This window comes from Mauremys mutica, chromosome 23, assembly GCF_020497125.1.
Source record: "Mauremys mutica isolate MM-2020 ecotype Southern chromosome 23, ASM2049712v1, whole genome shotgun sequence".
Classification (NCBI taxonomy): Eukaryota; Metazoa; Chordata; order Testudines; family Geoemydidae; genus Mauremys; species Mauremys mutica.
Genome location: NC_059094.1, coordinates 15,331,275 through 15,345,898, shown reverse-complemented (window position 1 = coordinate 15,345,898; position 14,624 = coordinate 15,331,275). Strand labels below are relative to the sequence as shown.

Sequence of the window (14,624 nt, the reverse complement as noted above, 5' to 3'; positions counted from 1 at the left end):
TGAGCAGCTGTCGGGAGCCCTTCACACTAACCCCATTAGCTTTCTGTGGCTAATTATCACTCCCCAGTGGCATCTGGGGTAGGTAGCTAGAAACGACACATTTAAAAGATTCAAAATGGGATTTTGGGGGAAAGCAAGCAATGTATTAATGGCAGCAGAGTGCAGAGCAGGCAGGGTGGAAGGAAATAAAGGGCTTGAAAATGAAGATTAAGCAATTGATTACAGCTGGTCAAAAACATTCCAACAGAACAGTTTTCTGTTGGAAAATGCAGTTTTGTCAAGATTGAGCCACTTCTGAATGAGTCAGGGTAGGGGAAGAAACCTGGGGAGGGAGACCAGGACTAGGACCCAGTGGCAAGGGGAACTGGGACTCAAACAGCAACAAAAAGCCGGAGACTAGGCTAGCTGGGTGAAGACACTGGCATAAGAAGCCTGAGCATAGACAAGAATGTGGAGCCAGGGAAAGACACTACTGGGACAGGGAAAAAAGAGGTCAAGCTGAGTGAAACAGACAGAAGTGTCTATGCCCACAAGAGAACACCCCCCTTCAGAGCCTGGAACAGCCTCAAGATTCTTGAGTCCGAGCATTCCTCTACTGTCATGCCCCTGCCTGTGCATGTACTGCTGTCAGTCACTCCATTAGCTCAAGTGGCAGAGGTCAGGGAATGCTGATGAAGCTTGGGGTGTCAATCCAATAGCCTTTTTTAAAAAAGCAAACTGAAAAAAAAAGTAAAAAATTACAAAAAACACCATGAATGTTGCAAAGTCAAGCACTCAGAGTTAGGAAACACAAGAATTGTTTTTCAGTCTCATCTTAATTCACCCCCCTTGTGTCTACAGCAATAGTATATAAAAGTGTTTTTCCAAGCAGACTTGGCGCTAATGATCTCAAGTAGTGTAGAGAAAAGTTGCATTCCAGTCCCCTAGGTTAGTACTCCTAGACCAGTGGTTCTCAAACTTTTTTTTTTTTTGCAGACCACTTGAAAATTGCTGAGGGTCTCAGCAGACCACTTGATGATCTTTCCAAATGTTGTGTGTACCATTAGCTAACTATTGTAAAGCACTTTGGATAAAAGCGCTATATTAAAAAAATAGATAATTTTTTTGGTTCTACAAATAAAAGCACACAACTCATATTTTAATCTCAGTAGTCTTACCTTTCTAATGTGATGGATGAGCCCCCTCTGCCCTGCCGTGGCAGCCCCCGAACTGGGGCTGGGAAGGAGGGAGGTCTCTCCCCCACCACAGCAGCCCCCGAGCTGGGGATGGGAATGAGAGACAAATCTCCCCAGCAGCCGCAGCCCTGGAGCTAGGGAAAGTCACCTCTTTCTCTGGTCGCCGCAGCACTGCACGTCCCAAATTCCCCCCACTCCTTCTCACCCCACTGCCCCCTCCCACCTACCCTCTATTCGCCCCCAAGGCCACCATCTCACCTTATGTGTGTGTCTTCTCCAGGGTCCAGGCCCCTAATCAGTGGAGCCACACCTGCGCAGTTCCACTAATTAAGTGGGTGGCCTTTCATTCTCTTGTGTGCAGCCGCCCAGGTGCGCACCTTAGAGGGAACTATCCATGGACCACCTGAATGGAGCTCACAGACCACTGGTGGTCTACAAACCCATTTGAGAACTTCTGTCCTAGACTACAAAATGCAGTGACCTCTGCAGTCACTCAGCTATCACTACTTGTTTGGAAGGGAATTATGCCTAATGTAAGGAGAGTGACTAGAACAGAAATATTATGAGTTAGGAATTCTCACAACACTCCAAGCAGAAGCTCGGCAGGTCCAGGTAGTTGCTTTACAGACAGGGTGTGAGAGGACTGGTCTCTCCTTTTCTTCAGCATTCACTCTGAGGCCATACCAGCAACAGGAAAAATTCATCCCAGGGACTGTAAATGGCAAGTAACATAGCTAGGGCGCAAACTTTTTACTAGCATGTCACAGACCCAAAGATGAGACAACTAAGCCTAAATTCTGCCAGTGCAGATGCCTCTCTACAGTGGCAGCGATCCTGATACTAGTGTACACGGGTGTGAAAAGAGCAGTTTTAGATGTGAAGACCATGATTCAGGTAATAGTTAGTGTGTACTATTCAACATAAATATTTTATGTGCAGCTGGCACCTCATTGCTGTTGACTAGAATGTGCAAACCAGCCCTATTTCTAGGGTTATGTACATTTTGACAGGTTTGACAAACAATCTTGCGTTCAACATTTTACTTCAAATTCTGTAAGTAACAAATTAGTCAAGCTCTATATCTATGTATAAAGTCCTTACTGAGATCAGTCTTGGGGTTGCATGTATTAATGGTAAGTCTAATATAAAATCCTTTGACTAAAAGCATTAGAAAGTGAGACTTTCATAAAATTGTGAAGTATTTGAAATCTGCTTAATTAAGAATATTTACATATGCAAACTGACCTTAAACTGCATACCATCCCCATTCCAAGTGCTTTACCTTAAATGGTATAAATACTCAAGCAATGAAATGTTAATCTCCAGCTAAAGAAAATATCCGTGTTTGATTTTTCAGAAATTGTTGTGTAAATATCTGGAAACAGGTTAACTTATACTGCCACAAAGAGGAAGTTCATATAACTAATTTGCAATTAAATCTATCTTTTTCTGCTGATTAAGCTTTGGTTAATGATGTGTTCCACTTTCATGCACAGTAACCAAAGGTAGAGTCCTTCAGAAACAAGTGACAGGATTTTGCATTAAAACCCATTATATAAAAGACATTTATCTACACAGGAAGAGGAGATGAACCTTCACAGACACAGCTTCCAGTATTATCATGGCTAGAGTCATTTATTATCTGATCTCCACTGGGGATTGAAACCTTGCATTAATGCACTGGTGAGAAAAATCTGATAAAAATTAGAAATCTAATACTGATTTGAGAGTAATTATCTTCTTTGATGGCAACAAAGCAAAGCTGACTAGAATTTCTATCTGTGGAGCTTTGAAAATAGCACTCTTGTTACGTAAGTAAATTATACATCTCTTCTATGGCTCTCCACTGCAAATGAAATGAAACCGATTAGGACCCAAGGCTCTAGAAATTCCCCCATGTAGCCCCAGACAATGTTTTAATTCACACACTGCCAAGTGGCACATTGTCTAGTCTTGTCCAGGAGACAAGAAGAGATTTGCAACACATCTTACAGTACTTGGAAAGGCTGCACAGAGATTTCATGTTTTTTAAAAACCAGGTGATTTAGGGGAAAAGAAACAGCTGACGTCTGCAGCAATTCTTCCTCTTTTCAGGATGGAACTGTGCCTCCCAAATACTCACTGAGCCACAAGCAAGCTCACACTGTTCACTGCTGAACTGTGGTCATCAGACCATCTACGAAGGAGTGTCTGTAGACAGATTGGTCTGAATCCATTTAGGAACCAGGGTAAAGAACAGAATTTAACATCTATGCAATGAGCAAATTCATTGAGAACCAGAGGTAAGAGCCATTTACAGTAAGAACTTTATTGCACTATGTCCAAGTGCTGAACCAGCTATTGTGCCTATTGAGCCCCTCACACTCCATGTCTACACTGTATACGCGTCTGTGCACCCATGTGACTTTATCCTGTTTTCTCAATTCAGTTAAGGTTGCAGGGTCATAGTACAAGCTACTACAGTATATTGTTATAAATCAAAGTAAAACTAGGAGGAATGCAGTTATACACAGAGTATGTAAATAGGGTTTTTTATTGTTCTTTTAAAGGGTCTGGGCTTTGGTTTTCAATCTGGCTACAACCCTTTTCCCCTCCAGTCCAACATCTCTCTCATTTGTCAAACCGACGTCAGCTATCAATACTTTATTCAGTTCAAAATCAAATGTTTTAATTTTGCAGAAACAAAAATCCAACTATGAGAATAATTAAAATGTTGGTTTGTTGTTTGGGGAGGGGGCAATATTAGATGCTTCCAGCCTTATGTACCCCTGCGCAGAATCAAACATTACCAATTATTTTCCTAACATGTAGGAATTAGCCTCATGCACACTTGTGCGCCCCCTTTATCTACAACACACACAAAAATTGAGCACATTACACATTTTAAGGCAGGAAGGAGTTTGTTACTACATTAATAGAGCTTGAGTCAAGGTACAGTATCTGAGCTTTGGGGGGGGGGGAGGGGTGCAGTGTTTTATAGCCTTGAACCTACAAAGGGATCTTTTGGCATGTCCTTAAGTGGGAAGATTTGAGTAGTACCATCATTTTTTGTTTGAACTTAAACAAACTTCTAGAAATAGAATTTTAAAATCCATTATATATGTTTTCTGAAAGTGTTTATGCAGTTTTGTTAGGTTACAAATTAAAACAAAACTTTGGAATAGGAAAATATTGTATAGAGGCAGTTCACATAACCAGTATCTGAGGTATTACTAAAGAGGGGGTACCAGTCTGCACTTGCTGGCACTGCTGCTGGGACAGACAAATGAAAGCCTTTGGTGCTGCACAGCAAGAGACCACAGGACAAGACGATCCTAAACCTGTGTTCAAAGTCCTCAGCGGCTGACCAATATTACGAACACAATGTTGAGTTGAAAGCACACAAGATCACTAATGTGGCAGAACACTAAGCTGGCATTACAATTAATTTGGTAAAACCAGTTTTACTGAAACTACCTCTCAGAGGCAGTGCAAATGACTTGTTTTGATCAGTGCACTGAACCCAGCAATGACTGCAAGGAAAATACTGCACTGGTCCACAAACAATACATCCTTGCCCCCCCCCCATCCCCCCAAATCAGCATTTTCCCCACCCCTTAAGTTATGGCCTGCTGACAGTGTATGAATATTAGGCATTGTTGGTGTGTAACCAGTGATTCTCTCTCAGGAAAAGCCTGGTAAAGAAAAAAAGAACAAGGCAATCAGTGGTTAAACTGAACTGTACATGAGGACCAGTCCGGGAAAATACCCATAACCAGGCATTTATTCAGAGACCAAACTGCATATATACTACCTGAGCCTCACATGCAGTACCAATGAGACCCTTCCAGTCCTGGTTTATGTTCAAAGGGACAGAGATAATCTGGACAATGACCACAACAGCCTGTCTGTTTCTTAGGACAGAGGAGTTAAAAACTCCCTGCTTGGAATCTCCTTTAGTTGACTAGGACACTTCTGCATTATGGATGTCTGAATCTTCCTCCACCAGGATATAATTTTTCTACCCAAGTAGCAGAAAGTTAACTTCTCAGCCAAGTTTTTTGGAGAAGTACGATTTAGTCAAGCGCGCGAACACACACACACGTGCCCACACGCACACAGAGCATTATTTGTAAAAATACTACCTCTACCAATTAGAAAAGGCCTTTAGCAGGTTCACCAAGTGTATTAGAGAGTCTTCAGTTAAAGAAAACTACCAAAAACATCCTGTCATTTGCAAAGTCTAAATACCACATAGACACACAACACAACCACCACTATATTTCTAGAAGAGTGCCCAGTTGGACTTAAGGCTATCACACTGCTCACCTACAGCAACAAAGGCTCCTCCTTATTTCTGTCTGCCAGCTCCCAGCAAGGAAAGGGGCGGGGGTGGGAGGGACTCTATTAAAAAAAATAATAATAATAATAAAAAAAGGAAGTCCCAAAGGAAATTCCACATGCCAGGACCTAACTATGAAGCACTGTCCCCGAACCAAGAAAATGGTTTCTGCAAAACCCAATGCTCTGCTGGTTTTCCTTAGACATAAACTTCACTTTATTTTATTTTTTTAAAAAAAGTTAAAAATACAGAAGGTTCAGAAACTGATTTTCTCCTGGCAGATATTCAAACTGCACCTTGAGGAGAAAACAATCCTTCACTGAAATGTTGCTTTTTTTAATTTTATTATTTTTTAAATCATCACCACCATTAGGACAGAGGCTGAGGAGCACTAACTCCACCACTAATTTGATGACGTAGTTTGATTCCAGATTCACATTTCCAGGTGACAAGAGTCCAGAAAACAGCCATGATAACTTCAGCCTTCGTTTAAGGTTTCTTTTACTGAACACAGCAGTGACCATTGGTATCTTTGAAGCGTAATCGCATCTTAGGTCGGTATTTCTCAAGGTAAAGCAGCTGTTTGGAATTGAAAGCTCCCCTCCTTTTCCTAAAATAAACAGAATGAAGGCGTCATATCAATTGCAAAAGTACGGCTTCAGTTATTGTGTATATTTCAAAATAGATAGCCGCTCGCCGCACTGCAAGGTTTTTCCAGCCCCACAGAACTGCCATCTGGCTCGCTTCATTATCCACTGCCTCCTCTAGGAAAGGAGATCTCAACGAGGACCTGAAACTCGGGATCTGGAGAGCTGAATTAGTCAAATCTATGGATTATAAAACGCTTCCATCCCTCATCTTACTGAGCAGACTACAGCATGCCTTTGGGCTGGGAGATTTAGTTTCCCTGGAGTCCATTGCCTCTCCTACAAGCAGAAGTGGTTGCTGAATGACATAAGGGGCACTCCACCCTCCCCTTAAAGATTAATGTGATGTCTACATGTGTAGTATTAGCTAAGTGAAGACATGACAACCAAATACAAATATTTGAAGGGAGTTAACAAAGAGGATTATTTAACTTAATAAGAAAGAGGTAAAGCTAGGAGTAGTGAGAGGAAAAATCAAGAAAGAAAATTTAGGACCAAGGACGTCCTCTTGACAGTGAGATGGGTTAGGGAGGCAGCTGAAGACCCTGGAGCTCCAATAGCAACACAAAACATGTTTTGGCACATGGTTGTATAGGATCTTCCTACCTGGTGGGCTTCAGTTAAAGATCTGGTGCTATTACAAAACCCCCAGAACTTTATGCTCTCTCTCATTCAAGCACCACTTTTGCTGTTTTCCATGTTGGATGGCTGCCACCAGTTCCTGAGTAGACTATGCCCCTTCCACACATGACACAGTCAGGATTCCTGATCTTTGGCCTCCTGCTGTAGATTGATCATGCTGCTTGACCCAAGAGCTATAGAACGTCATGCTGCTATGGTACCTGGCCAGGCTACATTTGTTTTTGGTTCTTTAGTAATTTGTCAGTGTCCACCTCAAGTAGGAATTTTATTAACTGGCTTCTGTAAGTTCTTTTGTTAGCATTTTACTTTCACTCCAAATGCACTGCGGCACAAACCAGTGCCTTCATTCTACATTGCTCTTAAAACACAAAGATGAAATTGCCTAGCCAGCCATAGGAGAAGGGAAGCGTGGGGGAGAGCTCGCTACTTTTACTTACTGCCTTATGAACTGAACTGCGTCCTCATACTTCATTCCACATTCAATGAGAGCCAGTGCAACTAGGACAGGAGCCCTGCGAAGAGAAATTAGTATTTATTTTAACAGTCTAGAGAATCAATTTATTGAACCCCTCAAAATAGATCATATTAGTCTATAAACAAACAGCTTAAGTATCCTGTCTTTAAATATTTTTCCTACAGCGAGCCATTTGCCTGCAGCATCTAATGTAAAATTCTCTTCAGCAGACAGCTCTGCTTCCAGCATCAAAATCAATAGCTCCTTCAGTGTCTGCCATGAAATAGTAATAATGGATTTTTATTCTTTACTTTTTTACTATAAAATAATTTTGTACTTTGCTGGCCATAAATAAATTTGAGGTTCATCTTTGGTACATTTAACTTCTTGTTATAACACAGCTTTAATCCCATACAGACTAAAGAGATGAACTGCTTTTGAAATGACAACATTGACATTTATTCCTTTTGCTAGGTTATATGTGGGACTTAAGGGGCAATGAAATAAGATTTTTGCCTGCAGGTCACAGTTCTGAAACCAGCCCAGCTGAGTAGGGAGTATATGTGGATGGCTGGTTCAGGCGTGCTTTGTGAAGGGAGATGATGCTCTGAGTCTACTTCCTAGTGCTCAGTTCATATTACCACTAAGCACACAATTTACACTAGCACCTTGGTGGCAGAGGAGAGGTCAAGGATTGAACAGAGATTGTAAACTGAACGACTTGACCTTACAGTTAATCAGGAACAAAACTGAGCAACTCTGGCAGGGCAGCTTGCACTGTCACTGCTGTGCAGTACCTGGATAAACACTTCAGTTTTCACTGCTGTCAGTCTGAAACCCCACAAGCACTAAATGCACTTTAAAAATGTAAGTAGTAGAACAGACAACATTTGAGGTTCGATTCCCCAGCAGCATAAATTCCCAGGGCCTAAACAAAACTTGAGAAGTTCTTCCTTTTCTTTCTACAAAAAAGGGAACCCAAGAGGAAAACCAGAAAGGTCATTCTGAATGACTAAATCTAAAAACTCGTGTCTGTAATAACAGTAGATGTCAAACTGTCAGCCCACTTTGACTTAATGCTGGGCAAGAAACAGGAGTGTTTTAAATCATTTAATTGAGCTACAATATATGGTCATCTTCCACCCTGCTCCCCCTCCCAAAAAAATCCTCATAGAAACAAGACAAAGAACGGAGTAGCAAATCGTGTTAATTGCCATGGTTTTGCATTGCTCAGGTTTTTCCCTGCTTTAGCATTTCACCTCTCCCCCAGGGGAAGAAATGGATTTAAGAACCAAGTCAAGACCAGCCAACCCAACTTACATGACTCTTCTTGATTTTTCTTTATCCCACCTTTCTGGGTTTTCATTATACCTATTTAAGGATTTACAGGTCACCCACCCCCTATCACAAAAGCATCTCAAGTATTTATCTCTTCGTTCCCAGCATGTAGGACAAGTAGCCATTTGTTTACAGAACTTATTTGTTTACATTTGTGAGACTGGATGTTCTATTATTTAGCTTTCTCAATTAACTGAAGAATTGAATTTTCTTTTTAGTCACAATCATGGTGACTCCTTCCTGGAGAAGGAGAAAATTGCATTTCAGACCCACAATGAAATCATATGCGAGAGAGATCTCTCTTTACCCACCACTTGAGTGAAACAGATCAACTTTTAAATAGCACATAGCACTAACGTACAACAGTTTAGAGGAGGTGGTGAACAGCATAATAGGTTGAAAACAAAGGAGGAAATTTAGGAGACAATATATGATTACTAAAATTGGATTATGTCCAGGAAGACACCTGGATTGAATACTCCACCAGGAAGAACCGGGGGGCCTCAGGCACAATGGACCTTGGTTTTGGGTCTTTATCAAAAAATGGAAACTCCTACAGAACAGTGCCCCTAGAATTATGCTGGGATGGTAGCCAATACTAACACAGGAGTTACACCCATTGAATTAGTTATATTCTGCTGCATCTCAGAGTTCCCTCATGCAAGTACTGAACTAGCCTGATCCTAATTACCTTATGAAATCTAATTAAATGATTCAAAAGACTAATTTTAAATGACAGTCCAATCTATCCAAAACCACCTTCCACAAGTTTATTCTACATAATCAACTGGAGCTTTTACATTTTGGAAGAGGTCATTAATAATCTTGTCAGCTGCCCTAATAATTAGATGCTGTAGAAATCCACAAATCAGGAACAATCTTGGGGCACTCCCTTCCCAGGCTGGGAGGGAAGGAGATGTGATTTGTACAGGTTGTGGAGTAATGGAAGGTAGGAAAATAGAGGGGGAAATGGCACACACAACAATTTGCTTAGCTTTCAGTAACAAAACAACACTACAATCTCAAACAATACCTGTCCTAGTCTTAGGATGAATATGAAATCTGTGGCTCCTGTGGAAATAGATGTATGAATTGTATATTGGGGGTAGGCAATACAGCCAAGAATTAAGGGATTTAAAAAGAGAGACAGAACCAATATCCTGAGTTACCAATTTGAGGAAAGGCAGTTTGGGGCTGATGGGGGACCCAGTGAATTGTAATTTGCTCCAACCACCAAAAAGGCTGTTTAACCTGCTGTTTATCAATGTATTATTATTCCAGCATTCACACTGCTGCAGGAATGTGAACCTCTCTTTTTAGGTGCTTATAAGTGAAAAAAATTGCTCTGGTCTGCTTTCAAATGTCTCAACCTCAAAACTAAGAGTTTAAAAACTAGTTTGGGACTTTCATGCATTAATAAATACAAGATAGTTGTTTTTTTTAAATGAAATTTTGCATGCCAGTATTTCGTAACATTATTCAATGGCTTTGAATATTTGGAAGGCAACAAAAAAGAATCCAACCATATAAGGTACTTATAGAATCTCAAACTCCCACTGAACTCAATGGAATAGAAGGCATTCAGAACCTTGTTTGCTCTGGGCTTAAGCTACAATGTATTTGGCTTATACTGCATATAAGCATTAGGTTTGTCAAAAAGCACAAGAGATTTTTAGCAGAAAGATGCAATGCATTTTTCATTGAGTAGATTCTCTAATTCTTCTGGCACCATTATGATCTGTCAGATCAACTATTGTGAACAAACAATCCAAAATGAAACAAGAGCTTTGAGATACAGTTGCCACCTACCATTTTAAAATTGTAGTAAGCTTCTTTGATTGTGATGGTGTGAAGTTGTTGATGTTACTTAAACATGGTTTGTTTGTTTTTTTGTAACTGAATAAATGCAGCTATCTTCCAGAATGAAATCTTCAACTAGTTTATGTATGTGCTAAAGTGAATCCCTTACAAAACCAAAACAGCAGAACACTTACCTTCCCAATCCTGCAACACAATGCACAGCAACACAGCATCCAGGCTCTTCACGAAATTTGGTTTTCAACAGGTTTAGCCAGTCATCAACTATTTGATTTGGGGGTGGCGCTCCATCATCAAATGGCCAGTCCTTTGGGGGAAGAAAAGATTAGCTATAATTTTTGTGCAGGAATTACACATTGATAGAGAATGCAATCCACAATCAATAGCAGGGCTAGTGGGAGAGGAGCAAGGGGCGGCACAGGCTTTTATTCAGTCAACATCCAAACTCTACACTGTAGCTATTAAACATGTAATTTCCTAGGATTTCCTAGGATTCCAGATATGGATTCAATTATACCATAATATAATACTCAACAAAATTAAAGTGTCCTTAAACATTTTAAATTAAAAGCTAATTCACTAAAAATCAGCTAATTCGGTCTAGTGGAAATTGCTGACTAACAACTCAGTTGTCAAATAGACTTTGTGGAAAAACTAAACAACTGTCTTTGAAATATCACTGACACTTTGTAATTAAACAAATCTGAATAAATTGTAATTCAATTTAATACTTAAAGGAGGAGGAAGCAAGTTTGATATAACGTGGTTTCACCTATAATGCAGTAAGATTTTTTGGCTCCCAAGGACAGATAATATCGGGGTAGAGGTGTACTTGATTCTCCCTGGTGAACCGGAACATTTCAAAGAACGGAATTCAGCCTTAACTCTTGATGTTCTTGCTTTGGATTTCCCTCATGTTACTTACACATAACTATTTAAAACCACATTAACTTACAGTTTAAATAATTGACATAAGAACTTAAGAACGGCCATACTGGGACAGACCAATGGTCCATCTAGCCCAGTATCCTGTCTTCCAACAGTGGCCAACATCAGATGCTTCAGAGGGAATGAACAGAGCAAGTAATCAAGTGATCCATCCCCTGTTGCCCCATTCTCAGCTTTTGGAAAACTGAGGCTAGGTACACTTCAGAGCTTGGTTTTGCATCCCTACCCATCCTGGCTAATAGCTATTGATGGACCTATCCTCCATGAACTTATCTAGTTCTTTATTTAACCCTGTTCTAGTCTTGGCCTTCACAATACCATCTGGCAAAGAGTTCTCAGGTTGACTGTGCATTGTGTGAAGAAATACGTCCTTTTATTTGTTTTAAACCTGCTAGTTATTAATTTCATTTGGTGACCCCTAGTTCTTGTGTTATGAAGAGTAAATAACACCCTTTATTCACTTTCTCTACACCAGTCATGATTTTACAGACCTCTATCATAACCCCCTTAATCTCTTTTCTAAACTGAAAGGTCCAAGTCATATGAAAGCTGTTCCAGACGCCTTCTTATTTTTGTTGCCCTTTTCTGTACCTTTTCCAATTCCAATATATCTTTTTTGATATGGTGCAAACTGATCTGCATGCAATATTCAAGATGTGAACATACCATGGATTTATATAGAGGTAATATGATCATTTCTATCTTATCTATCCCTTTCGTAAGGCTTCCCAACATTTTGTTAGCTTTTTTGACCGCCACTGCACATTGAGTGGATGTTTTCAGAGAACTATCCACCATTACTCCAGGATCTCTTTCTTGAGTAGTAACCGATAATTTAGGCCCCATCATTTTATATATATAGCTAGGATTTTGTTTTCCAATGTGCATTACTTTGCATTTATCAACATTGAATTTCATCTGCCATTTTCTTGCCCAATCACCCAGGTTTGAGAGATCCATTTGTAACTCTTTGCAGTCTGCTTTGGACTTAACTATCTTGAGTAGTTTTGTATCATCTGCAAGTTTTGCCACCTCACTGTTTACCTCTTTTTCCAGATCATTTATGAGTATGTTGAATAGCACTGGTCCCAGTACAGACCCCTGGGGGACACCACTATTTACCTCTCTCCATTCTGAAAACTGACCATTCATTCCTACCCTTTGTTTCGTACCTTTTAACCAGCTACTGATGCATGAGAAGACCTGTCCTCTTATCCCATGACAACTTACTTTGCTTAGAAAGCTTTTGATAAGGTCCCTCACCAAAAGCTTCTGAAAATCTACTTACACTATATCCACTGGATCATCCTTGTTGACCCCTTCAAAAAATTCTAGTAGATTGGTCAGGTATGATTACCCTTAATGAAAACCATACAGACTTCTTCCCCAACAATCATGTTCGTCTCTGTGTCTGATAATTCTGTTCTTTACTATAGTTAGGCTTACCGGTCTGCAATTGTCGGGATTGCCTCTGGAGCCTTTTTTAAAAATTGGCATCACATTAGCTATCCTCTGGTCATCTGGTACATTAATCCCAAAGATACTATTATCCATTCCAGCCTCCTATTTCCCTAGTTTAATCTCTTTATTGCATACTCTTGTTTACCAACACGTATAGTTCAAACAGGCTACATCTAATTCTCCAATTCCGTGCTTTCTCACTATGCCATCTGTCAAAGCAGGCTCACTAGCTGCCACATTCCACCATCTTTGTCTTTCTTACTAGTATATCACATATCATGGCGAGAACTCAAGATTTGCTAAAATGCTGTTTCAAGAGTTTCATAAGGCTTTTGACCTCAACAGTTTTAAATAACAGATGCTAATCTCTGTCAGGCTGTGGTTTTAAACTTCATTGGTTTTGTAAACAAATGTTAGCTTTAAATAGTGGCATGTCATTTTCTCAACCAGCTGGTAATATAACACCATTTCTGAATCGTGACAGCAGCCTGTTTTGACAGAGCTGGTTTCAAGAGGGACAAGTGGTTGTGGGTCATGCTGTTGAATATTCAGAGCCATTCTTAAATGCCAGAACACCACTGTGATCTATTAAGTAATGAAGATACATCATGGCTGGAATCATCTGGCTCAAGCATGACATTAGCAGCAAATCTTCTCTGTCACCTCCTGTTTTCTGTTATCCTTGTCTGATGTCTAGAGGACTTGTTCCCTCTGCTGTTTTGCTCTCCTGCAACAAGAGTATACTAGGAGCTGTTACATATTGAATGCAGAGAGAAGGCTAGTTATCAAGGACAAGTGTGGCAAACATACCGGATCCCGTGTATATAACTTAGAATTTGTAAGGCACTCAAATATCATGGTGCTGAGGAAAATACAAGTTCCCAAATGGATATTTGGTCATCATTGCAGAAGTAAATTGGCTCTTCTGCACCATAATTGACATTGGCCCATTTCCAGTCAGCATGGTGTATGCACCTCACCTGTAAACAAGTCATTTTGACCAAAACACTGTCACACTCCTAAGGAATTTTATGGCAGCTATACATATGTATTTCAACAGAAATGTGGAGGTAGAAGGAAAGAAACTGCATCTCTGGTAGAAATAGGATTGTTCATGAGCTTGTGCTGTTCCTGGGCAGTTTGCTTTCCCAGCAGAGCAAACTGACTGCTATAATTCATTCATTTTGATGATGCTCTGGAAACACTATGGCTAACGGGTGTGCTGGAGCAGGGAAGATCATCCAGCAGAGAAACAATGCTGCAGTGAGGCAGGAGGCTCCCCACAAGCTAGTGCTGAAATCAGAGCGTGACAGTACCCATTTCTAAATAACTCTGAGCCTTTTCTCTTGAAGTCATATATAAGTTTAAGAGTAGGATCAAGCAGAACAGAATGTATTCCACAAATACAAGTTCTGCAAAGTTGTGTGGATTTTCCTCCAAATTGCCCATGGTCTCTAGCCACAAAAATGAGAGGCAATAGAAGACTACCTACAACTAACTGTTAAGCAAGGTGCAGCTTCTGGGATCACAGTGGAGAGATTGATGCGTCACTTTAGCCTTTTTATTATATTGAAAAGTCACATCTGACATACTATGCACTGCCTCAAAAGTTCATGTCTGCCTTCATCCCTAATGCCTTCATGCAACTAACAAAAAATCAATTTAGAGACACCAAGCGATACCAGATTTCATTGTGCAAATCTAACCATAAACAGCACAGTCACAATATCTCAAATGTATTTCACAAAGTTACAAGCAGTTTACTGAACAAGCATATCAAAGTGAACTCTCAATTGTTATAGTAGTAACACAGTCCTGGG

General features: G+C 40.3%; 1 protein-coding gene across 4 annotated transcripts in view; it reads right to left on the bottom strand.

Annotated features, from left to right (window-relative positions):
• Nucleotides 1-3,681: 3,681 nt before the first annotated feature.
• Nucleotides 3,682-14,624, bottom strand: part of PTP4A2 (protein tyrosine phosphatase 4A2) — a 35,708-nt gene continuing 24,765 nt past the window's right edge. For all 4 annotated transcript variants that reach the window (XM_044997856.1, XM_044997857.1, XM_044997855.1 and 1 more), the window contains exons 4-6: nucleotides 10,572-10,702; nucleotides 7,223-7,297; nucleotides 3,682-6,106 (exon numbers count right to left, since the gene is read on the bottom strand). In XM_044997856.1, the coding sequence (XP_044853791.1) occupies nucleotides 5,998-6,106; nucleotides 7,223-7,297; nucleotides 10,572-10,702 (315 nt within the window). In that variant the 3' untranslated portion in view covers nucleotides 3,682-5,997. The remainder of the gene's footprint in view (nucleotides 6,107-7,222; nucleotides 7,298-10,571; nucleotides 10,703-14,624) is intronic.